The sequence below is a fragment of the Microtus oregoni genome, unplaced genomic scaffold (genome assembly GCF_018167655.1).
Source record: "Microtus oregoni isolate MIOR12 unplaced genomic scaffold, Mior012 000009F_ref0000495, whole genome shotgun sequence".
In the NCBI taxonomy this organism is placed as follows: Eukaryota; Metazoa; Chordata; class Mammalia; order Rodentia; family Cricetidae; genus Microtus; species Microtus oregoni.
In genome coordinates, this window is record NW_024543068.1 from 41,611,505 (window position 1) to 41,639,137 (window position 27,633).

Here is a 27,633-nt window from a genome sequence, read left to right on the forward strand (position 1 = left end):
CAACACAGGCAATCAAAATTTACACCTTTATAAAGCTTGCACATATAGAACAACATGCAAATACCGACCTGAATTATAAAAACCATGTAATGTGATCAGCGTCAGAGGAAACTGGGCACCCAAGTCCCTAAGGGAACTGCCCAAGCAGAGAAGATAAAGACAGTAACTCCACCAGGCTGTACAAGAACCAAGAAAACACGCTCTTGCTGAGGTGTCGCTGACTGTCATCCAGTCAAACCGCATGAAACAAGTGCTCTGGAGAACACTTGAACATGAACTCTGCGCCATCGTCAAGCACGAGTCAAATCTCTGCAGAAGCACAGCCCTTGGGCCCTAAACGCCAGGGCCATGTCTATGAGCAAGAAGCAACTTGAGCAGTTGGCAAAAGTCCCCATCAGGAATGCCAACCTGATGAATGACTTCCAGCTTCCGTGTCTTAGATGATCTCCATTTGACTGAGATGTGTGCTTATTGAATTGGATAAGAATGCTAGCATCCATTAGAAGTAAAAAGACAGGAATGAAAATTCTATTCAGTGTTACTGTACAAGTATTTAAGGTACTTCATATTTATTCAAGTTTAGTTATTTTTAATTACTTAATGTTCAGCAGTTTTACTTAATAGACTTGTAAATTTGCCTGGACGGGCTGAATTTAAAAGAAGAATGATGTACATATTGATAAATGCAACGGTGAGTACTTAGTGGAACTAAGCAGTGATGTGTTCTAACTACGCTTGATAAGCAGGACCGACAGACAGCAGGCTCGTCTGGGCAATTTAATTGTCCAAGGAAAAAAATTGAAGACATCTGTTTTAATTTTTATTAGATTTATAAATAAAATTCCTAAGTTTAATGTAAAGGCTGTGGGAAATGAGATTTCAAATACAAGGTTAGGTGGTAATTAGTCTGAAAAATGAACACAATACAAACAGACTTCTGTGAATAAAAACCACCATCAGAAATCTCACAGAAGCCCAGGATGGCAGCGCAGACACCTGCAGGTCCTTTGGAAGGCTGAGGCAGGAGAAGCCCAACTTTGAGGTCAGCCTACACTACAAAACAAGACCTTGTCTCCAAAATATATATACTCTCTTAAAATTTTTCTTTAATCTCAATAAGAAAACAAATGAGAGTTCTCAGTGAGCCAAAAGAATGGTGCTGCCTTGTCTCAGAAAGCTCACAATCTGGGCCAGAACTGAAGGAAGTACAGAGAAGTAAGCACGTGACTTTTGTCTAAGGTCAAGGTACTAGAGAGCTAGCTTCCCCTGTATGGAAACACTGTCTCATTTGACAGGAGCTAATCATTAGTACAGGCTGTTCTAGGGATTGCTAGCAGGCCAGAGAACCGGTAATTACTTGCATTACAAAACAAATTTATTGTCTTATTTATCTACGACAATTTAGGCTGAGGCTCTCTCTCCTCTGTACTTTAGGATACACTACTGTAAACACATTCAGAATCGCTGTTTTCTCCCAGCACGCCACTCATTTTGTAACATTACAAATGACTTGTAGTGTTTGTGTCTTTACTTACCACGATACGAAACAAGCTCCTTATTTTGATTACATAACACAAACATGTCATCTTCCAAAGTAATAAAATTGAGATACTGGTCAAAAACCTAGAAACAAACAAACAAAAGCCTTATGAACCAACTTTAGTATACAGCAATACTAAAAATTTAGTTTGGCTGAATCACTACATGACAAAAATAGTAAAAGTTATAATTAAATTCAATAATTAAAAATTATACGTGTAGCAGGATGCCTGCCTACATAAGTGTAAAGAGTTAGGCACAGGAGCTGGAGCGATGGCTCAGTGGCTAAGAGTGCTTGCTTGCTCTTCCAGAGGACCATGGCCAGCGGTGAGCCGCTGTCTATAGCTCCTGCCCTCCTCTGGCCTCCACTTGCTTGCTCTTCCAGAGGACCAGGGTTCACTCCTAGCACCCATGGCCGGCGGCTCACGGCTGTCTACAGCTCCTGCCCTCCTCTAGCACCCTGGCCGGCGGCTCACGGCTGTCTACAGCTCCTGCCCTCCTCTAGCACCCATGGCCGGCGGCTCACGGCTATCTACAGCTCCTGCCCTCCTCTAGCACCCTGGCCTGCGGCTCACCGCTGTCTACAGCTCCTGCCCTCCTCTAGCACCCACACATGTGGCACACATTCACACACACAGACACAGAAATTAAAATGTCTTTTTTTTTTTAAAAAAAAAAAGGGGGTTAAGAATAATAAAGACAAAAAACAAAGAAACAAAAACATTTTTAAACAATGAAAACAAATTTGGGGCAATAAAGAGAGTATTATTTTCAGAAAACAAAATTTAGACAGCTGTAAAAAGGAAAACCGTGGTTGTGATAGGAATGTATCCTCCTCTATTCTGTGACCAGGTGTCTTTCACACCCACACAGCAGCTGTTTCTGCACCACAGCCCTTACACACACACCAGGGAAGTTACTGCAGCTCTGGACAAGTCCAGAAGGTAAAAAACTACCAAGGGCTGGACAGACGGCTCAGCAGTTAAGAGGCCAATCTGTTTACCCAGAGGACCAGACCTAGTGTTCCAGAACACACATCGGGTGGCTCACAGCTGCTCATAACTCCAGTTCCAGGAGATCTGATGCCCTCTTCTGGTCTCTACATTTGTACATACACACACAGAGACACATAAATAAAATTTTAAAAATATTCTAAAAAACTACCTGAAAGATATTAAATTTAGCTAAAAACTGAAAAGAGTTCCTATGATTCTGTATGAAATGAATTGAGAATTTCTAAGCAACACCACACAGGAAGGAGCCTTCAAAGGCACTCACAAACAGCAACGGGCTCTAAGATGTACCGAGGGTGTGTGCAACTGCACACTTCATCCCTCCTGTCCACACAATCTCCACAACTTTAACTTGTGCCCTCTCAAAATTCAAGAGGCACACAGAGCAGCAGGGTAAGGCCAGGGTCATCTGAGAGTGCGCTTGTAACCCCAGTTACAAGCTGATGAGGACGTCGCAGGAACGCTGGCCTGATGCACATTTTCACCCCTCTAGGACACTCTCTGGACTCTCTGGACCTGCTTTCCTAAATAAGAAGGTCTGGAGATGATGTGGGGACGGACTGTCCACGTGAACACAAGCAATGTAAAACAAGACTGCCAACTTATTTCTAAGTGAGCTCCAAGGATCCCATGAATCTCAGCAGGATACAAATCTACTTCTCATTTCTGTCTCACAAGTCAGTGAGTAGTAAATTCTTCTACTCTGCTTTACTTTTCCTACTTTAAAGACAATTTAAATAAACTCAGTTTTGAAGATTTAAGTCTAGCTATTTTGTAGGTTAGCTGTAACAATTAGCTCTCGGACATGGCTGGCTCTCACACTAACAATGCACTCAGTCAAGTGCCTCTTACCTTGGCGACTTGTGTCACTGCACTCGCTGCCAACGCTGCATTTGCAATGTCTTCCAGTTTACTTCTTGAAATTGCAGAAATAAAATTTAGATAATAGGATTCATAGAGCTGATTTCGAAGATCCTATAAATATAACGAATGAATTCGTCACTCTGAGAGTAGACCGGGAACCAGTAAATACAAAGCTCTTATACTAAACGCCAGGCTTTGGAGCAGATGACACACATTTGAAAGACAGAATAAATAAATGATAAAAACAAACTCTATGAGAATAAAGTAATGACAAGCCAGCTACTTGGCCACTAAAATATAGCTTAATAATCCATGTTATACAAGTATATTATCAACCAAATCCCATCAGCTATACATAGTACAAAATTGACACCTTTGATCTGCAGTTTTCTGAATATACAGAAGTACACAGCACCACGTGGCAGCCCCAGAACCAGGTACTAAGGAGGCTGAGGACATCACAGGAGTGTGGCCAGCTGGGAAACATGGAAAAACCCTGTCTCAAGCTGTTTTATTTTAAATCTATCAGTAGCTAATATACTATCTAACATAATTAAATGCTGATTATATTTGGATTTCTTTGAGCATATAACCTAAGAAGTGATTCTTTCATTGTACACAGATGTGTTCATTCCAAATACTTACTCTAAAAGTATTTATCTTCACCCAAAAGCAGAATTAATTTGTACAATTTTGTAATCAGTTTTTAAAATATTTTTAGACATTAGGTATGAATATCTAAATATAAGATGTAGTAGGCATTTTCAAGCATACATGAATGTACATTAAGATTTAATGTTATTACAATTTTATGTGACCAATTTTAAGATGTCTAACCGCGAGCTGGAGTTATGTGTGAGGACAAGTGGTGTAGCAGAGGTGAAGAGTGTTCAAGCCGAGGGGCAGACAGAGTAACTGCTACTGGGAACTACAGCGATACTTTAGTCATGTTTTAATAAATAAAGCTTGCCTGAAGATCAGAAAAGCAAAAGAGCCAAGCCACTAGAGAAGTCTTCCCTCTATCAAGACTGGGTGACTGCAGACTGAGCCCCTAGCCTGTCTCCTCTTGTCTTTTATTCCCCTTTAGTCCTGGGATTAAAGGCATGTGACACCACTGCCTGGCCTCTAGTGGCTTAGTTTTACCCTCTAGTCTTCAGGCAAGCTTCATTTATTAAAACATATATAAAATATCACTGTCGGGAACCATGCTTGTCACTGTCAGAGAAAGGAGATTTATAAAGGCCAGACTTAGTGTTTACTGATAAAATTTTCTCCAGCCAAAAAACATGAATCTACTCTATTAAAATTAAAGGATAATATAAAAAAATCAAAGTGGAAGCTGGTAAAGGAACTTATGATTCTCTATAATGAACATCTAAGATTTGTGTTTTTAAAAGAAATGTCTGTTTTGATATTCAAACAATCAGGTAATCTTAGGTTTCAGATAAAATAAGAATCCCTCTGTCACCTGGCACATCCTGTCGATATTTTCTTCCGTCGGCATCACAAAATACACTGCAGGAACATCTGGAATGGGGTCCCGGTCCGAGTGCAAAAGGCTAGAATACAGAAATGACAACAAATCACTGTCTCCCCTCAGGTGCTTTTTAAAAAGTCAGTTTAAGAGCCGGGCGGTGGTGGAGCACGCCTTTAATCCCAGCACTCGGGAAGCAGAGGCAGGGTGTCTATAAAGTAGTGCAATTTATCATCAAACGTACCAGACAATTAAACTTAGCAATCAAGAAAGCAATGATTTGAAGGCTATTACTTCATTTAAACACTGAAAATGCTCACGTTACTGATGAACTAATTTAGATTCTTTTAAAGTATATTTAAATTAGGCGAAATCTTTTAGAGGTTGTGGAATGCCAAAGAGTTCTAGTTCTTTTTCTTCAGAGATCAGCCAAACATACTGGGAAACGAAATACATGTAAATTCTGGAGTTATATGGCCTCAAAGTAGGACTATTTTTAACTTTAAAAGGTTGCATAGGTACTGTGGCCTAACATTAATTTTCTCTGCAAACACACCTTAAAAATTTCACTTCAAGGTGGCCAAAGAAATAAATTTTTCTCAATAAACATGAAGATAAATGCACACTCACAGATGCAGAGTGATCCCCATGTCTCTCAACTCCTTCACAGACAGCAGAGGAGAGATGATGTCTTGGCCAAATCTGTCATAAATGAGTACCTTTAAAAAAGTGGTTTGTTTAAACATTGTTATTAATGAACAGCCAACTGAGAACTCACACTAAGATAACATTGAAGTCAATTTCATTTAGTAATCAGTATACTTAATTCTTTTCCATGTTTAGTTTTGGACTTCCACCACGACTCAAATGACTATCCGTATTCTTTAAAACATTATTATTAGTTAGCTTTAAATAAAGCAACAATTTTAGAAACTTTTTATAAAATATTCTAAGTTTAAAAATCAAACTACAGCCAGGTGGCAGTGGCGCACGCCTTTAATCCCAGCACTTGGGAGGTAGAGGTAGGTGGATGTCTTTGAGTTCGAAGCCAGCCTGGTCTACAAGAGCTAGTTCCAGGACAGGCTTCAAAGGTACAGAGAAACCCTGTCTTGAAAAACTAAAAATATCAGACTACAAAGTGCTTATTTTAGCCTTTAAGAAAGAACTTTGAGCCAGGCAGTGATGGCGCATGCCTTTAATCCCAGCACTCGGAAGGCAGAGGCAGGCGGAACTCTGTGAGTTCGAGGCCAGCCTGGTCTACAAGAGCTAGTTTCAGGACAGGCTCCAAAGCTACAGAGAAACCCTGTCTCACAAAACCAAAAAAAAAAAAAGAACTTTGAACATATAACAAATTCACACTTGACTTATTTTTTTCATATTAGTCCATATATATCCTTTAGGGCTGGAGGTTTGGTTCTATGCTAAGAGACTGGCTGCTCTTCAGAGGACCAGGTCTGATTCACAGCACTCACATGGCAGCTCACAACCATCTGCAAATCTAGTTCCAGGGGATCCAACATCCTTTTCTGGCCTCGGCAACCACCAGGCACTCACATGGTACACACATATATATAGGGAAAGAACCCAAACACATAAAATAAAACCCCTAAAATATCACAAGTTCCAACATTATAAAGACAATTTAGGAATTTAAGCATCTTAGGTAAAATAGATATTGACTTAAAAAGTGAAGTCCCTAAGCCAGATACAGTGGCTCACACCTGGACCGGCACACTCAGGGACCGAGGGGGACCGCAGTGAGTCTGAGGCCAGCCTAGCCTACAGTTCAAAGCAATGTCTTAATAATATCAACCACAAATAAAACCAATGTCCCTGAATATAAAACTCCATGTCAGCCTAACTCTGTTAGCTGTGGAGGTTGGGCTAACAAATGAGATCTTCAATGGTTGCGTTTCCAGCTGTCCGAAGTGACTCTTTAAAGAGAAAGAAACTGCTTGGGATGCAATGAATTCTGCTATTGCTAGTACATGCTATTTTTAAATGCCAGAAATTTCCTCAAGAGAAGCTACAATTTTTCTGCTGTGGCTCTAAAAGGTGCTCAAACTTTCAAGCCTCTTTCTATTTAAACCTTAAATACAGAGTAGTCCCTTACCCAGTTTCTACTTCTGCAGTCTGTTACCTGTAGAAACCATGATCAGGAAATACTAAATGGAGAATTATAGTAATAAATATCCCGTAATGTAACTCCCCCCGCCCCCCAGCGTGAAGTTTCCTACGTCCTATTCCACTCCACCAGCGGCTCTGCAGTTCTGCTCTACACTGCCCACGGCACGGACCGCCTCTGTGTCCACAGTGCCTCTCCACTCCTCAGTCACCCAGAGCTGTCTGCCACGCTACCACAGTGCTTACTCTCCCGTGACCTTGGATTTACTTTTCAATCCTGAAAACACAGGAGCAGAGACGCTAACAGTAGTTACTACTGGTAATGTCTTCTGTACCTCATCTACCACTAGACATACACAGGGAGGGGAGGCACATACATACACAATCTTGGGTGTAGTTCCAGGACCCACCAAGGTACCAAATCCTTGGACAATCAAGGACTGTCTTTCCACAAAATGACAGAGCACTGTACATGTCCTACATGATCCTCTTGAATACTACACTTCTATGCAAACAACTATATTGTCTAGGGATAATAAAGAGAATAAAAGTATTCATAAATTCTAATTAAAACAGACTAATGTTAGATTTACAAGAAACTTCTCCCACTTACGATCATTTTAGGGTTCAGAGAAAGGTCACAGTTCGCACCACGCAGCTCTTACCTTCCATACTGGCTCTCCAGTGCTGTTTTTAACATGAGGCACATTGAAGTTCAACATTCGCTTCAGAGCCACTGAAAACCAAAGTTTACATCAGTTATCTAGAGCAGGCTTTAGTTTGTTTCCTCACTACAAACAAAATACATAAATGAATGCTAACAAAACTGACTAATGACATGGCTGAATGTATAAAGCTAGGCTCAGATCTTGTAAGACAATTTCGTCAACAGCCAATTGGCATACATTAGGAAGCAAGGGAAAAAAAAAGGCACCTGTCCCAAAATAAGTGGTGGAAAGTGCCTGGGGTCTGGGGTGTAGCTCAGTGGTACAGCTCTTACTCAGACCACATGGGTTTGATCCTTGACACTGTGTGGGCGACGGGAGTGCAGACCTTTAATCCGAACACTCAGGGAGGGAGAAGGGGGATCTCCGTGTGTTCCAGGCCAGCCTGGTCTACAGAGTAAATTGCAGGACAGCCAGAGCTACACAGAGAAACCCTGTCTCAAATAACCGAAAACAAAAGCAAAACAAACCAAAAAAATCCACACACTCCTGAAAAGGCACTTTCTGTTCCTCCTGACAACCCCACATTGCCTTTTATACAAAAGTCAAAAGAAATCGCTTTGACCGTGAACTTGCGACAGGCTTAATAGCTAACCGCTACTGTTGTCTACTATTTGGCTGAAAGCAAAGGTAAGACCAATCTTTACAAAGATTGTCTATGGCATGCTTAACTGTTTCATATGGAAACCCACTACAGTAGGCCTGTTTTTTAGTTACTCCAGAGTATAAGCCAATAAATCCACTCAAAGGTTATACAGCTTAATTAGTTTATAGTCCTAGGGGAAAATGAGACTTCATAATGTACTACATAGTGACTAAGGTTATTCACTTTCAAAAGCCAGAGCAGCCATGCTTTATATGTTACAGTGCTACGTGGCTTTTATTGCTCATCTGTTCATTGACCACAGCAGATAAACATTTTCTACGGAAAATGAAACTCTACATGCTGGTGTTCTCTGTGTGTGCATGTATCTGTGTGAATTTTTTTTTTTAGCTATAGTCTCATTAAGTCAGTCTCAAGAGGATAATCTTGACCTTCTAATACTATGCCTATGCCTCCTAAATACCGGGATACAGGCAGGCATGCACTGCCTATCCCTCCTAGTTTGTAAGTGGTGCTGGAGAGTAAACCTGACTTCCTGCATGCAAGCACCTGAAACTGAGACGGCCAAGTATTCAAGAAAATGTAAAAATCAGATGATTTAAGACTGGCTACTCATGGGTGGACAAGAGATGCCCTTCCCCTTCCTCCCGTCCATCAAAGCCTGAGAAAGGTGGAGGGGCTGGCCCTGGGGTCCTAAGAGTGGAAGGGCTGTCCCTACCTCTCACCAGCTGCAGTAGTCAGGAGAGCGGCCCCTGTACCTCGCCTGGGCAACACACTAGAGCTGGCCCTAAGGGTGCAGGTGTGAGAGTGCCGAGCCTGAGGCACGAGAACTGGCCCCACTCCCAGCTCACTGCTGCAACACTGGAGAGCTCACCCTGGTGGTGAGGACAGGGGAGAACTGGCTGGTGGACCAGGCCAAGACCCAGCATCCACCCCATCTATGATCTGCTGGAGCATGTGAAGGGGCCTGACTCACAGGCCCACAGCTGCAGGGCAGAACTAGCATATTGATAGTGTAATAGAAAGCAGAGGCCCGAACCCGAATAGTGACTCTCTGCAATGACCACTTACAAGTTAAGATGTACGGACAAAGGGGTTTATGGGGTGACTCACTGTGTCACACTGCAGCTTCCATGACCAGGCTTTTAATTTTTTTCCTTTTTCTCTTAATTTTGCTTTGTTGGGTGGGGGAGCAGGGGCGGAGGATGGATGTGAAGGGATGGGAAATGAATGGGATCAAGACACACGATATAAGACATAGATAAAAGAAAAAAAAACCTGACTACCTTGAAATCTACTTGTTAATTTATTTTGAGACCAGGTCTTACTATGTACCCCTGATTGCCTTAGAACTATGTACACAGGGCTCACAGAGCTCTGCCTGCCTCTGCCTTCTGATTAAAGACATGTGCCACCATGCTAGGCTACTTCGACTTTTAAATGCATTTGAGTTTTAGGTAATACAGAATAATCTGCAATCCAAGATGATGTGGTATTCCCCTCTGTATGCTGTATGCTTTATTACCACTGGTTAATAAAGAAGCTGCTTTGGCCTATGGCAGGGCAGAACAGAACTAGGCAGGAAAACCAAACTGAATGCAGAGAGAAAGAAGGCGGAGTCAGGGAGATGCCATGCAGCTGCTGAAGAAAGATGCTGGAACCTTATCGGTAAACTACAGCCTTGTGGCGATACATAGATTAATAGAAATGGGTTAATTTAAGACTAAAGAGCTAGCTAGAAATATGCTTGAGCCATTAATCAAACAGTGTTCTAATTAATATAGCTTCTGTGTGATTATTTGGGTCTGGGTGGTCAGGAAACCAAAGTGCAGTCTCTGTCTACAACAAACTATGAATACAGCACTATATAATACACAAATAACCTCGGAGCACATTCGCCTTTGAAAGAATAGCTAATAAACACGTAAAGGTTGAGATACTGCTCAGCACTAGTACTGAAAAAAGTTTACTTCAAACGGTGGTTTGGCAACCACCATCAGAAGCTTCCTTAGATACCAAATTTTCTTGGATGCTCAAGTCTCTCTCACTTAATTATAAATTTTCTTTGATAATATTTTTAAAAACGAAATGGTTTATAGTATTTGCTATATACCATTAAGGGGACTCCCTTAAGTCATGGTTAGATTAGCTATTAATACCTAGACCAACGGAAATGGCAGGTCATTTGTTGTACTGCATTAAGGGACAATGACAAGAGGAATGTCTATACATATTTAGTACAGACACATTTTTCTTAGAATAGTTGTGATTTGCAGTTGTCTGAATCCACAGTTGCAGAAACCATGGATAGAGAGCTAAGAAAGCTAGAGTATTTATGTAAATACATAAAGTTTTCTCTTTCTCTACTGTATTTATTGTGTATTCTTGTGTGCATGCACATAAGTGGCGATATTTTGTTTGTGTTTTAACAAATGAAGTTTGCAGCCAGGCGGTGATGGCACATGCCTCTAATCCCAGCATTCAGGAGGCAGAGGCAAGCGGATCTCTGTGAGTTTGAGGCCACCTGGTCTACAAGAGCTAGTTCCAGGACAGGCTCCAAAAGCTACAGAGAAACCCTGTCTTGAAAAAAACAAAAACAAAGAAGCAAACAAAAGAACAAAGTTTGCATGAAGATCAGAGTGCAAAGCTAGCCACACTAGTCAGCCATAGAGGCCAGGCAGTGGTGGCACACACCTTTAATCCCAGCCCTTGGGAGACAGAGGAAGACAGATCTCTGTGAGTTCAAAGCTACTCTGGGCTACAGGAGACTGAATCAGTCTAAAAGAGAAACAGAGCCAAGCGGCGGTGACTCACACCTTTAATCCCAGCCCTTGGGCTCACACACCTTTAATCCTAGCACTAGACAGGTGGAGATGGGAAGGATATATGGTTGGGCAGAGAGAGGGATGGATATAAGGTGGGAGGAGACAGGAGCCCAAGATCCAGTCTAAGGTTTCCTACTAACAGGATTGTCCCTTTTGGTCTGAGGATTCAGTAGAGGTAAGAACTAGTGGCTGGCTGGTCTGTTTCTCTGCTCTTTCAGCATTAACCCCTATATCTGACTCCAGGTTTTTATTGTTAAGGCCAATTAGAATTTACACCACACATAAGTCATGCCATATAAGTGGAGACCACAGGAGTTGGTACTCTTCTACTGTGTGGGTTCTGGGCTTAAACTCAGGTCATCAGATTTGGTGGCAAGTGCCTTTACTTGCTAAAACAGCTCGCCAGCCAACCTATTTATTTTCCCTGTCAAATGCTGATTCTACAATAATACATATTACCAACAACTGCTGCCCACTTCAAAGAGTGACAGCGGCTGTGGCATTGCACAAACATACACACACAGCACGGACACAGTGCTCCGGGGTTGACTGTGTTCTCAGTGGTGCTTTCTTCCCATGGCCAGGCACTAAAGAGTAGTTATACTCTTCATTCAACAGAAAGCAGGAAGAACCACAGCCTGGGCTGCCACGTAAGCTGGCACCTGACATTCGCCAGAGTTAACAGATGCTCATCCATCTCATCATGAGAGGTCAGTCGCAGTAGATAATCTCACATTTGTCTTGGCTCAGTTAGGAAAGGTTCTCCAAATCTGAGCCTTGGCTAAATTGTTAAAGACATTTCTTTTTTCCTTTTTTGAGAGAGAGGGTTTCTCTGTCTAACAGCCATAGCTCTCCTGGAGCTCAGCACAAACCAGGCTGAACTCGAACTCACAGAGATCTGCCTGCCTCTGCTTCCCAAGTGCTGGGATTAAAGACATGTGCCACCACCTCCTGGCATCAAACACAACTAATTTTTTAATGAAGCATATGGCATATGTTTAAAGAGTGATAAATGAATGCAATACTACTTCATTAGAATTTAACATTCCAGTGCTTAAATCACTGCTTCTAAAGGAAAAGATAAACTTTCTTTATGTGCTCTAAATACATTACCCTATATTCTTACATTTGGTTAAGGTAGCTTTAACGTTAGCCAGAAAATTTTCTTCACTCATTTACTGAGTAAACAATATCATTTATATGAACAGTTTGCTCGTCATTCAACACATGTTTACTGAGTGCTTATCATGTACTAGATTCTGCCCTAAGTATAGGGGATCAATCACACAGAGGCAAACAGATAAATAAAAATGGCCTGTCCTCGGACAGTTTTCATTTCATTCTTGTTGAGGATGAGGGCCATTTACAAAATAAATAAAACATGTGATGTATGCGCTCATACTAAGTGCTGTGAAGAAGAACGGGACCACGAAAGGAGAAAAGTGAGGTGGGGTAGTCATGAACAGTGATCAGGAAGGCCTCCTGACAAACACTTTCGAGGAAAGACCTACAGGAAGTCAGCCATACAAGTTACTTACCAAGAGACAAACACGAAGGGTGGGAACATCCAGGTGAGGGGTCAAGGAAGGTAACACAGTGGGCAAAATAAGCAGAAACTAGGTCATATGTGAACTTGGGAGATCAACTATACCATAATGAAAAGAAGACACTATTAGAAAGTTTTAGGCAAATGTGTGCCATGTTTACTGTAGGCGGCATCGGTAAAGAATGAAAGGGAACAAGGTTGTAAAAGCAAAAACTACAGACAGAAAGTTATTGTGCAAACTCAAGGAGCCTGTACTTGGGGACAACAGCTACCGGAGTTAGAGAAAAATGGAATGACTTATGGACAAATCTGAACTGAGTTAAAGTAAAAGAAGAAAAAGAGACAGTCACAGGAGTTTTCCATAAGCGACATGAAGAACGAAGCTTTCATTAACTGATACCAAGTGGCCTGCATTCAGAGTCCTCTACCTGGGAATGACCAGCTGTGGAGGTTTGAAGGAAAGTGGCCCCTTAGGCTCAGGGATCTGAATACTTGGACACCAGAGAGCTGCACTGCATGAAAGGATTGGAGGTGTGGCCTTGCTGGCTGAAGTCTGTCACTGGCGTTGGGCCCTGAGGTATCAAAAAGCCCACTCCAAGACCAGAGGCTCTCTATTCCTGCTACATGGGGATCTGGATTTACAACTGGCAGCCACTTCTCCAGCACCGTGTCTGCCCGCATGCTGCCACTGCCCCTGTCATAACAGATTCAACCTCTGAAATTATAAGCAAGCACAAATTAAATGTTTTCTTTATAAGAGTTTCCTTAGTCGTGGTGCCTCTTCAAAGCAACAGAACACTGATCAAGATACCAGCATATATAATAATTAAAATTAAGAAGCCAGAAGGGGTCACAATAAGAGAAAAAGCAGTTGATTTGGGCTGTGCAACACTGAGAAGCAAGGAGATAAGCAAGAACCTGCAACAGCAACAAGCAACTTATTCTGACTGTTGAATTGAGGATAGAAAAGAGAAGAAAGTCATCAAGGAAGCTTTCACAAAGCAGTGGTATTTGAGGTGACAGAGGTATTTCAGGAGGACAACGAAAGAAACGGGTATGCTATTTAACACCTTTGTACCTTAGTTTCTTCATCTGTGAAATTAGAAAACAACACAAACCACCTAACACAATAATAAATTCTCAGTGCACAAACTACTATCTCATCCATCCAAACTGACTACGAACTACTTTGTATCAGAGCATCTTCTACCTAGAATATTTGAGAATTGTTATTCCAAAATATTCTCTATAGAAATCAAGTAAATGTTACTTCTACTGTTGCAACACAAATGATTTTATTCTTCTGAAATTAAGAAACAATTCACTTAAGGAACAAATTTAATAACTGATGTACATAAGCAATATAGCAAAAAATGTGGACTCTTGCTGCAATGAAATTTATTCCACTGAAAGACAAAATGAAGTATTAGATTTTAATGTTTTACAGTGTCTGCATATTAAAATGTACTGTTATAGAAATTCAACCTTTAAAAGGCTCCCTTTATTCAGGACAGTTTTGCTGCTGGGTAGTAAAATCATTTAGTTTTATTAAGCTCTTGGACCCAAAGTGCTAAGAAAACCTGGACTTCTATTTCTTTGCAAATCAGATGAATTCTCAAGCACTGCTCAAACCATTGTTGACTTTCCCATGTTTAAGTTATGCCTTACTATGCCTCACAGGTTTTACTAATTGATCTACTGAGAAACGTAAAGCACATTTCAGTATGCTACATTCAAATCTATGAAGTTTTATCTTATTTTTCAGGTACAGTTCAAATTCTGGAATGTTGCATTGATTCTAACCAAATATTTTTCATACAAATAAGCATAATTTTAAGAGAATTAAACTATAAACATTCTTGATGGTTCGTGGCCTATTTCTATTCTCTTTGGCAGAAGGCTTCTCCACAAGTAGTATACATAAATCAAATATAACATAACTATATTGTATATAGCTATTTCTAAATCATTATTTGGGGACCAATAGGCAATTATCAATTTACTAGAGTTGCTTAGAGAAAATAAGGAAAATTAGGAGTATCTCATATTAATAAAGAAGCCAAGGGAAGTAGTGTGTACCTTTATATATTTTCTGAATTAAGTGGAAGCTGTACGAATGTGCTTCACTTAAGATACAATTATACCACTTTGAGATTACTAATCTGTAGAACAACTGAAACGGGGCGCTGCTAATTTGACAGTCTCCACTCCCCTTCCAGCAAGCTGCAGAAGGAAGTCATTATCATTTTTCTTCAGGTTCTCCCGAGACTGGTCCAAAGAACACGGCATAAAGTAAGGAGCTCTGAGAAGAATACTCAGATTTCGTAATTACGGCGCAAATGTCGGTTTTTAAAAAAACATCAGACCTGAAAGTGAAAACCAAGCCATCCTGGGAGACCTGAACTATCAATAAACGCGAATCTAGAGCCCTCGTTATATGACAACGTAGGAAAGGAAAGACCAGCTGCCAGCCCTTGCTGGGATGGCCTCCTGGAGCTCTAATGCAGAACCAGCCCACTCAAGCCGCTCTGTACCACAGGAAAAGCTGGAAAACTAAAGTCATTTCTTCCTTACACCTCAAAGTGGAGCAGCTCAAGAAGCTCAACTCCGAGCTGCAAGAACAACCAGCGAAGGCGGCCAAGAGAGAGGTCGCTGCTTTGCTCGGGCCCAAGCTGCAGAGAAGGAAATAACGAGTACCTGTTTGCCTCTCCCGAATGCTGGCCGTGGACGCCATCTTGCTTCCCAACATCCACTGCCCGGCTGGCACTGGGAGCCCGAAGATGACGTGGCGCACCCTCCCGCCCCGGAAGCAGAATCAGGGGGCGGGACCGGAGAATTGACCCGCCTCCTGCGCCCAGACCACGCCCTTCGTCCCAGCCATTGGTGTTTTCCGATTTCCCAGCAGCGTTTCCGACCAATCGGGCCGAGGCTCCTGACATTCGCCTCTGGGCCGGGGCGTGGGCAGCGGGGCCCCAGAGTGACTGCTGCCGCGCTTTCGACGGGCTTTAAAACCTCGTAAAATTTAGGACTAACCGAAACGCTGGACTCCGTTTTCTTGATACGCATTACAGCATAAGTGTCCGTTCCCTATTTCTATGAAAACATAAAACTTCCCTACAAACGCTGCAAAATTCTCATTTCCATTTCTACAGCATAACGACCTAGCTTTATGGTTTTGGTCGGCTAGGCTATAAAATCAACTTGGTGCCAAATTACAGAATTTCTTGCTTTTAGTGCAAATTAAAAACCACCACCAGGACCTCGCTAAAGGCTGGGGTCACAATAAAAATAAAAGCCACCAGCACCATGATTCTGGTGGTACATTTTAAACTCCGTGAGTATGAAATAAATCCCATATCGGCCATCTATATATAATAAATTTTATTGTCAAAAATATATACAGTGACAACTTATTACCAATTCGATGAGTTCACTGATGACATTTCATTAAGGGTTAATTCTGAACAATCAGATTGAGATAAAAATCAAACCTTCAATAATTTGGCCTTCAAGATTACTTATAAGTAAATTTTTTCCTATTTTTTTAAAGTCAAGATTACATTTTACAACAAAAACATGCACTCCACTCGAAAGAAAGATTTAATTTTGTAGGATGAAAACAGGCTATTTTATATTTTAATCTACCAGGAAATACCTTAACCTAGAATCAGGATTCTGCAAAAATTACATTATCTTTTATTTTATGGCTGACACATGTATTAAGAAATCAAATAGAATGTTTACTGGGGTTTTAGATTTATTTATTTATTGTGAATACAATACTCGGCCTGCATGTGTACCTGCACTCCTGAAGAGGGCACCAGATCTCATTGTAGATGGCTGTGAGCCACCATGTGGTTGCTGGGAATTGAACTCAGGACCTCTGGAAGAAGAGTCAGTCCTCTTAACCGCTGAGCCATCTCTCCAGCCTCCCATCACTAATATTTTAAAGGGATCTCCAACAACCTAGCTTGTAATGTAAAATTAACAGTTTCTGCCTTGAGGGAAGTATTCTGGATTCTAGTATCCATGAACTATGAAGCATAATGGCTTTTCCACCTTCCAGTGAGTTCAATTTTAGTCACATGAGCAATCCCACTTTTAAATACAAATTTACAATTTAATCATTTAACTTCCACCACAAACTCCTTCCAAGACTATCAGGCACATTAACATAAAACACTAAGACATTGCTAACATTCATAGTGTTTCTGTAGTGTAGTGGGGGAATGAACTGATAGCAACTTACACCCCACAGAAGAGAAGCTATATAAAAAAAAATCCTTGCAAAGCTAATACGAATATCTTATCTTGGTTTTAAACTTATCTCACGTGATTACAGTGTAAAAACTATGGTTTCAGAGTGTTAATTTACTAACTGTATATATCTGACTCCAATTTTTTTGGCTTAAATAATTAAACATTAGGTGATAGTTTTATCATAGAATAGCCCAAACCAATTCATTTCTTAGGAGTTCCAAGATCTCTCAAGCTTGAAAAATAAAAGATCTTGGATTTTACCCACTTAATAAGATTAACCTTGTAAGTGGACTATTAGGTTAAGAGACTAGTGAGAGAAGGGGATGGGGTCAAGTATGAGGCAGTAAGGGAAAAAAAGTGACCCAAGTTTATTACATACATGTATAGATATGTCATGATAAACATTGCTTTGTACAATTATTATATGCTAATAAAAAAGAAAAATGAGCTGGGCAGTGGTGACATACGCCTTTAATCCTCTGGGGAGGCAGAGGCAAGCGGATCTCTGTGATTTCAAGGATAGTGAGTTCCAGGACAGGTTCCAAAGATATACAGAGAAACCCTGTCTTGGAAAACCAGAAAAAAAGAAAAATGAGAAATGAATTATAAAAGAGAGTTGACTACTTATTTGATTCTTGACACAGCTGGAGACATCCAAGGAAAGGACTCCCAATTGAGAACAAGCTCCATGAGACCAGGCAGTGGGCAGGCCTGCAGGACATCTTAATGAGTGATTGGTTGGTGAGGGCCGAGCGCTATTGCAGGAGCTCCTGCAACAGAGCCCTTTGTGCTTGCTGCCACCCCTGGGCTGGAGGTCTTAGGTTCTGTGAGAAAGCAAATGGCAAATCATGGAGAGCAAGCTGGAAAGCAGCACCTACCCATGGCCTCTGAATCCGCTCCTGCCTCCAGGTTCCTGCCTTGACTTCCATCCATGAGAAACATGTTAGTGTAAGCAAAATAAGCCCCGTCCTCGCCAGCTGCTTGGTCATGGTGTTTCATTATCGCAATAGTAACCCCGAGGTAGATCCCAGGAAGTCTTCATTTATGGGCACTTCACATTTGGTGGCACAAAAACATTTAGAAACTTTATTGTATGCTTTTTTCTTAAAATCTTAGTGACACTATGGATGAAACCCAAGGTCTTTTTTTTTTTTTAATGACTCAACAGTTCCTTTTTTTTTTTTTTTTTTTTTTGAAACCCAAGGTCTTAACACAGGCTGCCAAGAACACCACTCTGCCACTGGGCTGCATCCTCAGCACAATGTGATTTGGTTATATTTTAAATAGACAGATGTATAAACTATCTCAGTACAGTTATCTGGTGTGCAGTAGGTATGAGTATATTTGGATATTTGAAAATGGTCAAAAACATAACTAAAAATTGGGTCTCTTTCAGGGGCTATACAATTTCTAGGTTATAGATAATATACATTCAAGTAACTCAAGATTAAGTGTTTCATGCTTTACTGCATTATCTGAAGCACATTAATTTGTAACAATGACATAATGGTAATGTTTATCAACAGACTCTAGGTATTACTATTTTAACATGACCGAATGCTAAAGCAAAGTCACTGGGAAAGCCTACCATTTTATGTCCCTTTATATAGCATTTCAACATTAAATGTACAGGTTCCTAAAGCTTCCAATATAATTAAATAGGGGGAAACATAGATAATAGAGACCATGATAGTGCACTCTTTTTACTTAACTAAAACAAAAAACTGTTGCTTCATAATGTTGAAACTATGTATTTAAAAATTCAGTGTAAGAACTAAGCTATAAAACATGCTATAAGCACAATACAGTAACACTGAAGTTTCTCTGATAAGCCTCAAGTGTAAAGATTAACCTACAGACCACACTAACTAGAATACCTTTGGAAATAAATATCCTTTTGTTAATGATACCATCTCACAACTAAGACCACACTTACGGAAGCAAAACACTACTTTTACTTGTAGGCAGCCCAAACTATCTCAGTACAGTATACCTCCATACCCCAACACAACACTGTATGAGGGCTGCTAGCCTCGTTACTCTCCTAGGAAAAATATTAACTCAAACTACAAGTCAGAAAATAGCATTTAAGTTACATGGATTTTACAGTCTTAAAAACATCATGAGAACTAAGTAGGTTAAGATGTAAAGATCCCATTTATCAATCAACACAGCTGGAATGAAAGCTGCCTGCTGAGATGAGGTTTGAATTGATGATGGATCACTAAATTACTTTTGAAAATCTAGCAAAATGTAACACAAAATAAAGAAATGCCTTAAGACTAAATGCTTGTTTAAAAAAAAGAAAGGAACTTTATTAGTTCTGTTAAGTACAACTTGAAGGGTACTGAAGCAACAAACAAAAATGACACAGTGATTACATTTGGGTTTTTTCCTTTGGCATTAAGATCCTATTATTTAAGGTGTTTCCCGGGGTTAACAGTACATGACGAAGAGCAGACACCTGCTATGTGTATCAAGAAAAATTTGATTTCTTTTCTTAACCTCCCATGATTTTTCGGACTGAAACTTGGGGCTTTGTCTTCCCTATCCTCGCTAACAGATCCAGGCACTAGATTTGCAAAGCCACAGCTATAAAGGTGGTACTAGGAGGGGCTCCTCTGCTTAGCTGTTTGTCAAGGCAGGGTTTCCTGTAGCCAAGAACTCTGCTTAGCTGTTTGTCAAGGCAGGGTTTCATGTAGCCAAGAACGCTCTTGACCTTGCTCTGTCACTCCTGATCCTCCTGCCTCAGCACCCCCAGAGCATGGATTACAGGTATGTGCCATGATACCTTGCTAGAGACTATCTATACCTTGAACTGATTAAGAACATGATTCCCTGTTGCTCGTGGCAGATTCATACAATCAAAAGATAACCACTGCTGGGGACATTGGTGTACATCATGACCCCAACAACCAAGTGACTAAGGCATGAGGATTGCAAATTTATAACAGGTGGGGCTCTATAGACAGACCCTACCGCAAAGCAATAAAAGATTGAAAAATAAATAGTTTATAAAGAATATACAAAATACATTACTTATATCTATGTGGCAAAATTAGAGTGTTTTTTTAACTATTTGAAGTTTTAAATTATAATTTATTCATTGCTTATACAATGTATCTTTTGAAAGCAAAGGTTAACTATGGAATGCTGTGGTGAGATCTTACCAGTCATAGGGCAGTCTTGATAATAAATAGCTGCAATCTAGCCAAACCTGACAGTCAAGAGACATACGGAATGAGACGTACATCCTAACGTACTCAGAAGTACAACTGAAGAGCCAGCAGCAGTGCTTGGAAGCCTATGGAGCACCCATAGACTCCAGAGTTATTTGTCTAGCTCTGCTCCTTATATAGGACCTTCAATGAGTCCTTATTTGTTGTATTGTTCACAAAATACAAAATAATACAGAAACATTTAAAACTTAAACCCTAGAAAAGCATATCTATAGCTCTGATATATGAGATGACTTTCTAACTTTTCTACTTAATGCTTTAAAATAGAGAAATATGACAGCCTTTCTACATAATCAATTCCAGGAAAACCAGACAACATAGAGAAAAACAAACAACATAAAACAAACGAAACATACAAAAAAAAACGAAAACTCCAAAAGTTGTGTCATTCTATAAAGGTAAATCCTAATTGAAAAAGCAAGGGAACAGGTTTTTCTTATGTCATGCTAATATAGCTGAGCACCTGTACAGCAGAATAGTTTGCACAACCATTCGAAAAACATTCATATTGAAGTTATGAAGAAAGCCTAGTAATAGGAAGCTATCACTGGATACTAGAATGTCTTGACCGAACCTTCAGTGGTTCAGAAGCCAAAACATCCCTTTATAAGAGAGTCATAAATTTTAGTGAGCCAAGAAGCTGGCCAGAATGTTCAAAAGCGATGATTAATAGCAATAACTTTATCAATAGCAGCCTTTAAAGAAGCATCTCTTCATTTATGTCCATGAAAGTGAGCGAGACCCTTCTTCCTTTTCTAGTCTTAGAGTGTCTCTTATGGCAAAATCCATACTTTCTTGAAACTCTTGAAATGTGTTGGTGATTGGCAGAGCTAAGCAGTGATCACATTTGTTTCCAACAGGAAAATCCACATGGAGACATTCAATTGAAGGAAGGGGCTTAAACCCAGCAGGTGGAACAGAACTACAGCCGGTTGCAAAAATAAGAATGTCTTTCATTGTAGTTGTAGATTTACCATCTGAAAAGTTAGCAATTAAAGAGAAAAGAAAATTAAACCTACAAAACATATTATTGTTGGTTAGACACGTTCTCAATCAGACTGCGAGGACTGACAGTAATCGAGTCCGGCATCCACCAAGGACAAGCATGTTAAGCAGTACAGTCAGCAAGCGAATCTCAGTGTAGGAAAACCAATCAGCCCACCCTCATTTATGTAATAATTAACAGATGCTGAAGCAAACACTATATGTAAGAAAATTACAACTTGAAAGTTAAAATTCCCTTTAAAGAATGGAATAATACAGTTAATGCTGACAAATACTAATGGTGCAGTAGATAAAGCAGAGAGTTTATGATCACCAATTTGACTTTAAATTAAAAAAGATTAAGTACAGATCTTTAAGCCTGCTCTTTGCTTGTTTTTTGTTTTTAAAGAAAATCACTTTCCAGCTTAAACTATATGTGTGTGTGTGTGTGTGGTGTGTGTGTGTTAGATATGTATGGAATAACTTGTTTCCTTTGCAAACACAAATAACAGCTTATTAAGTCTTCTTAATGGCAAGAGCAAAACCCTAATAAACATTGAAAAGAATTCACATACCCTCTACAGCCTGTAAGTAACTGTTCCAGAACCTCAAGGTCTGTCCATTGGGTAATCCACGGACTGTGAAAAGATCACTAAGGGTTTTTGCAGAGAGATTCTCAGGTTTACGACAGAGGATTTTATGAAATACGTCTGGGTAAGCTTGAATCTTCTCTAAAGCACCAAGTATTTTCAGACCCTGCTTAAAACTGAAGAAAAGAAATAATGAGCAAACATACATACATATATACATACAAGTTTTATAATAAATCTATCTGGCATTTTATAAACAACTGATTAAAAAAAGAAAACAGTCCCACAAAACTACATGCATTTAGATATAAACTACTAGAATATACTTTCTCATCAAGAAGAAATGCATTAATGATTATTTTAAATCACTATCTTAAAAACTGTATTTTATTCAAAGTGGCAAATACTATCTATCATAGTTTGACAAACTGCTCCTTCATAATATGGCTGTTAAAAGAAAATCGTAATTCCCATGCTAGGGTGACTCTTGACATTGCTCTTGGTTGCCTACCCAACCATATGGTAAAACCTTACTGATAGAGAAACCCTGAACCTTGACACACACACACACACACACACACACACACACACACACACACACACACACCTTGATTAGCATGCTTGAGGTCCTAGGGTGGATCACCAGGACTATAAAATTTTAAGAAGTGCCTTTATTTCTCCACTTTTCGAAGACATCTTGTTTTATACAGAATGTATATAGATTTTTAAATTGTACTCAGCAGGAACAAAGACAAGAAACTCAGTGAAGACAGAAGTCTATGATCACTTTTGATCTGGACATACTATCTGATACATTCTATTACATTGGTTTTCTCCTTTTCAATCAGGGCGACAATATTCTTCCTGTGCTCTTCCTCCGGCCCTTGCTCTGCACTTGAATGTGAGAACTGCTTTACCTTCAGCATTCCCACTGAGCTTGGGCAGTAGAAACATCAATATAAAGCTATGGCTCGTTTCCTTATAACTGGCATGATCTTACAAATTCCAAGCTCGCACGCTGGGCGGTGGTGGCGCATGCCTTTAATCCCAGCACTCGGGAGGCAGAGGCAGGCGGATCTCTGTGAGTTCGAGACCAGCCTGGTCTACAAGAGCTAGTTCCAGGACAGGCTCCAAAACCACAGAGAAACCCTGTCTCGAAAAACCAAGAAAATAAAAAATAAAAATAAATAAATAAATAAATAAATTCCAAGCTCGGTAACTGTTAATTTGCGGTCAATATAAAAATGCAAAAACAAGCCGGGCGATGGTGGCGCACGCCTTTAATCCCAGCACTCGGGAGGCAGAGGCAGGCGGATCTCTGTGAGTTCGAGACCAGCCTGGTCTACAGAGCTAGTTCCAGGACAGGCTCCAAAACCACAGAGAAACCCTGTCTTGAAAAACCAAAAAAAAAAAAAATAAAATAAAAATAAAAAATGCAAAAACAAAAAACAGAAACAACAACAACAAAAAAAACCAACAAAACAAAATAACCAAAAAAACCAAGCTGGGACAAGAGGGAAGTTTAGATATTTTCAAAATACACGTAGAATAAATGGCACCACAACAAAGGTAAACTCAAGTTTGGACCAACACCTTTCCAGCACTCCAGCATGGTGGATGCAGAAAGTGTGGCGGGGAGCCCTGGAAAGGTAGAACTTTTAAAGGGGAAACGCCGTAATCAGGGAAGTTCAAGTCTGTTGTCTTGGGACTGGATAAGGAGAGCATAGGATAAGGTAGTTTCTGAAACCATTGGTCTGTTTTAGGCACAAAAACCTAACAAAGAGCCACAAATTACTGACAAGGTATCTTCAAGGACAGGATGTCACCCAGGAGCATCTGGACCTCATTAAATTTTATGGTCCTGCTCCCCAGCTCCTTAATTGACTATTTTCAGGGTATCCGTTCAAATTCTGTTAACACAGCACATTTCTGGAGCTGAGATCAGATCATCCCCTCATATAAATATATGAGATGAAGCTAGAGTTTGCAAAGCAGGTCTTCACATCGGAAGCATGTTATTGTTTCTGAGACTTCTGTTTATGAAATGTTGAATTAAATCAAGCAAGTAATTATTTTGTACTGTTACTTCCCCAGTATCCATTTAAAAACAAACAAACAAACAAACAACAAAAAAAATCTCAAAAAGATTTCCCTTTGTTGTGTATGGCTTGCTTTGCCTCAATGCATGTCTGTCCACCATACACTCACAGTGCTCAGGGGCCAGTGCTGAATCATGTCTCTAATCTAGCAATTTCAACCTGTGAATTGCCACCCTTGAGGGTCAAATGTCAGACATCCTACACATCAGATACTGACATTACAATTCACAACAATAGCAAAATTAGCTATGAAGTAGCAGTGAAATAATTTTCTTTGGAGGTCACCAATGTAGGACCCAGCAATCATAAGCTCAATAGAGTCTCAGTAGTTTACCCTAAGGCAATACCTGGTTCCAAGAAAGACCACAAACTGAGACCACCTAGGAACCATCAGACCATCCAAAGGAAATTCCTGATGTTCCAAACCTTGTAGATAGGATCAACTGCCATCACACACCCATTCCCTTTTCACCAGGAAACCCCTAACAAATGCCAGCCAATCAGGGGTTCTGAATCTTAGAAATCCCTCACCCCAACCTCTGCTTATTATAAAAACCCCACCCCAACTGAGTAGGGCTCTTCAATCAAGCCAATACATTGAAAACACGGAGAGTCAAAGTCCAAGAACTTGTGTAAGAATAAATGATCTTGGTTTTTATATACAGGACTTGGTCTCCTAGTTGGTTTTGGGGGGACCCTGTGACATGGTCATAACACACAATATGACGAACTCTATTAAAGGGTTGCAGTATCAGGAAAAGTTAAGAATCAATGCTCTAGCCCATAATACTATAGTATCCTTAAGAATTAGGATTGAATTGGGATTATTAACCAGATTTGACAGCACATATCTGTAATCTTGGCACTTTGTAGGTAGAAGAAAGGGCAACACAGTTCAAAGTTATCCAATGTAAGGAGTAGGAGACCAGCCTAGCTTTTGTTGTTGTTATTTTATGTGGCTTGGTGTGACAGTGTCAGAACCCTGGGACTGGAGTTACAGACAGTTATAAGCTGTCATATGGGTGCTGGGAATTGAACCTGGGTTCTCCAGAAGAGCAGCCAGTGCTCTTAACCACCGAGCCATCTCTCCAGTCCCCAGTCCAAATTGTAGGTAGGTAGGTAGGTAGATAGGTAGGTGGAAGGAAGGAAGGAAGGAAGGAAGGAAGGAAGGAAAAGTAGCTAAAGCCAAATGTATTGGCTCACACCTTGATGCTATGTTGCATTAAAAGAAGCAAAGGAGAAGGAAGAATCTTGTCACACTGGCTAGAAAAGCTAGCATCAAACATTAAAAGAGCTCAAAAGAAGCAAGCTTAGAGGGACATGGTAGAACATGTCCCTAGGAATGTCCTAGTAATCCTAGGAATAGCTTCAAAATATAAACAAACATATTTATACTGATTAAGATACATCATATATTTGTTTAAAAGCAATACTAGACTCAATGCCAAAAGAATGGTAAGGCTGGACAAGATAGACATACTTTGTGTTTGATTTGGGTGGTTGTGTGTGTGTGTAATAAATATATTTACTTTTTTTTTTTTTTTAAATGAAGGAGTTGGAGAGATGGCTCAGCAGTTAAGAAGACTTACTGTTCTTGCAAAGGACCTGGGTTTGGTCCCCAGTACTCATGACACCAAATCCAGGGGATCTAAAATCCTCTTCTGACCTCTGTGGCTCTGGTACACAAACAAATGTCCTCTCAGGAACATCCATATAAATATTTTTACGGGGGTGGGTTGAGATGGAAACAGAAGGAATTAGGTGAGGGGGGTTGGAGAGAGAATTCTGGGAGAGACGACCAGAATTGGGGGACATTTTAGAAGTGCCGTAGAACTAGTGCAATGGAAAGCCCCTGAAATCTACAAAGGTGACTCTAGAAGACTCTAGTAATTCAGGTATGCAGCCTGAACCTGCATCTGCAGGGACTAGGCAAGGCTTCTAGGGGAAGAGACTGAAACTCTGACCCAGGCACAAAACCTGGGCCTGCAGTTGCCCTGCCTGCAAAATGTGTGCGGATAAAGGTGGCACAGAATTTTTAAAAGTGGCCACCAAAGAACGGTCCACCTGGAGACCCACACCTAACACTGCCTGGAGGGCCAGGAACCAGAGGCTGAACAGCCCAGAGACCTATGACAGGATAAAACAAGACTGGAAAAAAGTCAAAGATTCCTAATGCTTTTCTACTTTTCTAGGTACAGAGCAGAGTCTAGGATAATTGTCACAGAGGCTTCATCCAGCAACTGATGGGAGCACAAGCAGAGGCCCACAGCCAAATGCTAGGCAAAGTTCAGGCAATCCTGAGAGACTCACAAAAATCAACTAATCAGGGTTCACAGGGACTGAATTGACAATCAGGGAGCCTAAATAGGTCTGAGCGAAGTCCTCTGCAAACATTTTATAGTTGTGCAGCTTGGTGCTCCCGTGGGACTCCAAACAGTGGGAGCAGGGGCTATCTCTGACTCCTTTGCCTGCTTTTGGGACCCTTTTCTTCCTACTGAGTTGCATTATCCAGCCTTGATATGAGGTGTGTACCCAGTCTTATTATTGTTATGTTGTGTTTGGTTGTTATCTGTGAGAGGACTGCTCTTTTATGAAGGGAAGAAGAGTAGAAGATCTGGGGGAGAGGGGAGATGGGGAGGGGCAGGGAGGAGAGAAGGGAAAGAACTGCAGTCAGGGCACATGAGGGAAGAAAAAATACAAAAGGAATTCTGGCCAGGTGTAGAAGCACATTTCCTTAAACGTTAGCAGAGGTGGCGGGATCTGAGTTTGAGGGCAGTCTAGTCTACACACACAACATAACAAGTAAAGATCCCATCTGAAAAAGGAGGAGGTTGGGAAGAGCTTGAGAACTCTCAAGTTTTTGAAAGTACAAAGGTTAAGAGTAATGCTCTGAAGAGTGAATTAGAGAGATGGCTCTTCCCGAGAACCAGGCTTAATTCCCAGTGCACACAGGGCAGCAGACTACAACTGTCTGAAACTTCCTTCCCTCCTCTGGCTTCTGTGGGCACCAGACATACATGCAGGGAAACAGCCATATATATATATATATAGTGTGTGTGGTGTGTGTGTGTGTAAATCCCCTCAGAAAGAGCAAGAATCAGCTTAGTATTTTGATGTGGGAATGTCATATATCAATCTGGTGATTTCATTGGTTAAGTAATAAACAAACTGCTTGGGCTCATAGCTTAGAACATAGGTGGGTGGAGTAAACAGAACAGAATGCTGGGAGGAAGAGGAAGTGAGGTAAGACGCCTCAGACCTCAGACAGAGACGCCATGCTCCCAGCTCCCAGGCAGACGCACGCGATGAAGCTCCAACCCAGGATGGACATAGGCTAGAATCTTCCCGGTAAGCGCACCTAGGGGCGCTACACAGATGATTAGAAATGGGCTGAATTAATATGTGAGAATTAGCCTAGAAGAGGGTAGATAGAAATGGGCCAAGCAGTGATTAAATGAATACAGTTTGTGTGTTGTTATTTCGGGCATAAGCTAGCCAGGCAGCCGGGGTCCTTATTACTACAGTATTTCAATCAAAGAATGGTCAGTACTATGTTACCAGAAGATGACGGAGTCCAACCGTCATCACATGGATGAGTAGACAGAGCAGTTCAAGTGGTTACAGTGAGTTTCCATTAGAAAACTTCAACTAATTCAAGAGCTGACTGTTTCTCCTTGAAGACCGCATTCATGAGTTCTGAACAGAAGTAGAGCGGAACTTGTGGTGGAGGCTAAGCTTTACAAAGTG

At 40.7% G+C, this 27,633-nt stretch overlaps 2 protein-coding genes across 5 annotated transcripts in view; both read right to left on the reverse strand.

Annotated features, from left to right (window-relative positions):
• The window catches only part of Scfd1 (sec1 family domain containing 1), a 62,493-nt gene extending 46,999 nt beyond the window's left edge, over nucleotides 1-15,494 (reverse strand). Inside the window, exons 1-6 of the mRNA XM_041658129.1 lie at nucleotides 15,412-15,494; nucleotides 7,680-7,750; nucleotides 5,521-5,609; nucleotides 4,885-4,975; nucleotides 3,405-3,527; nucleotides 1,536-1,623 (exon numbers count right to left, since the gene is read on the reverse strand). Of these exons, the coding sequence (XP_041514063.1) occupies nucleotides 1,536-1,623; nucleotides 3,405-3,527; nucleotides 4,885-4,975; nucleotides 5,521-5,609; nucleotides 7,680-7,750; nucleotides 15,412-15,463 (514 nt within the window). The 5' untranslated portion in view covers nucleotides 15,464-15,494. The remainder of the gene's footprint in view (nucleotides 1-1,535; nucleotides 1,624-3,404; nucleotides 3,528-4,884; nucleotides 4,976-5,520; nucleotides 5,610-7,679; nucleotides 7,751-15,411) is intronic.
• Nucleotides 15,495-16,153: 659 nt separating this feature from the next.
• The window catches only part of G2e3 (G2/M-phase specific E3 ubiquitin protein ligase), a 43,339-nt gene continuing 31,859 nt past the window's right edge, over nucleotides 16,154-27,633 (reverse strand). For all 4 annotated transcript variants that reach the window (XM_041658423.1, XM_041658421.1, XM_041658422.1 and 1 more), the window contains 2 exons: nucleotides 21,773-21,963; nucleotides 16,154-21,190 (listed from right to left, as the gene is read on the reverse strand). In XM_041658423.1, the coding sequence (XP_041514357.1) occupies nucleotides 20,931-21,190; nucleotides 21,773-21,963 (451 nt within the window). In that variant the 3' untranslated portion in view covers nucleotides 16,154-20,930. The remainder of the gene's footprint in view (nucleotides 21,191-21,772; nucleotides 21,964-27,633) is intronic.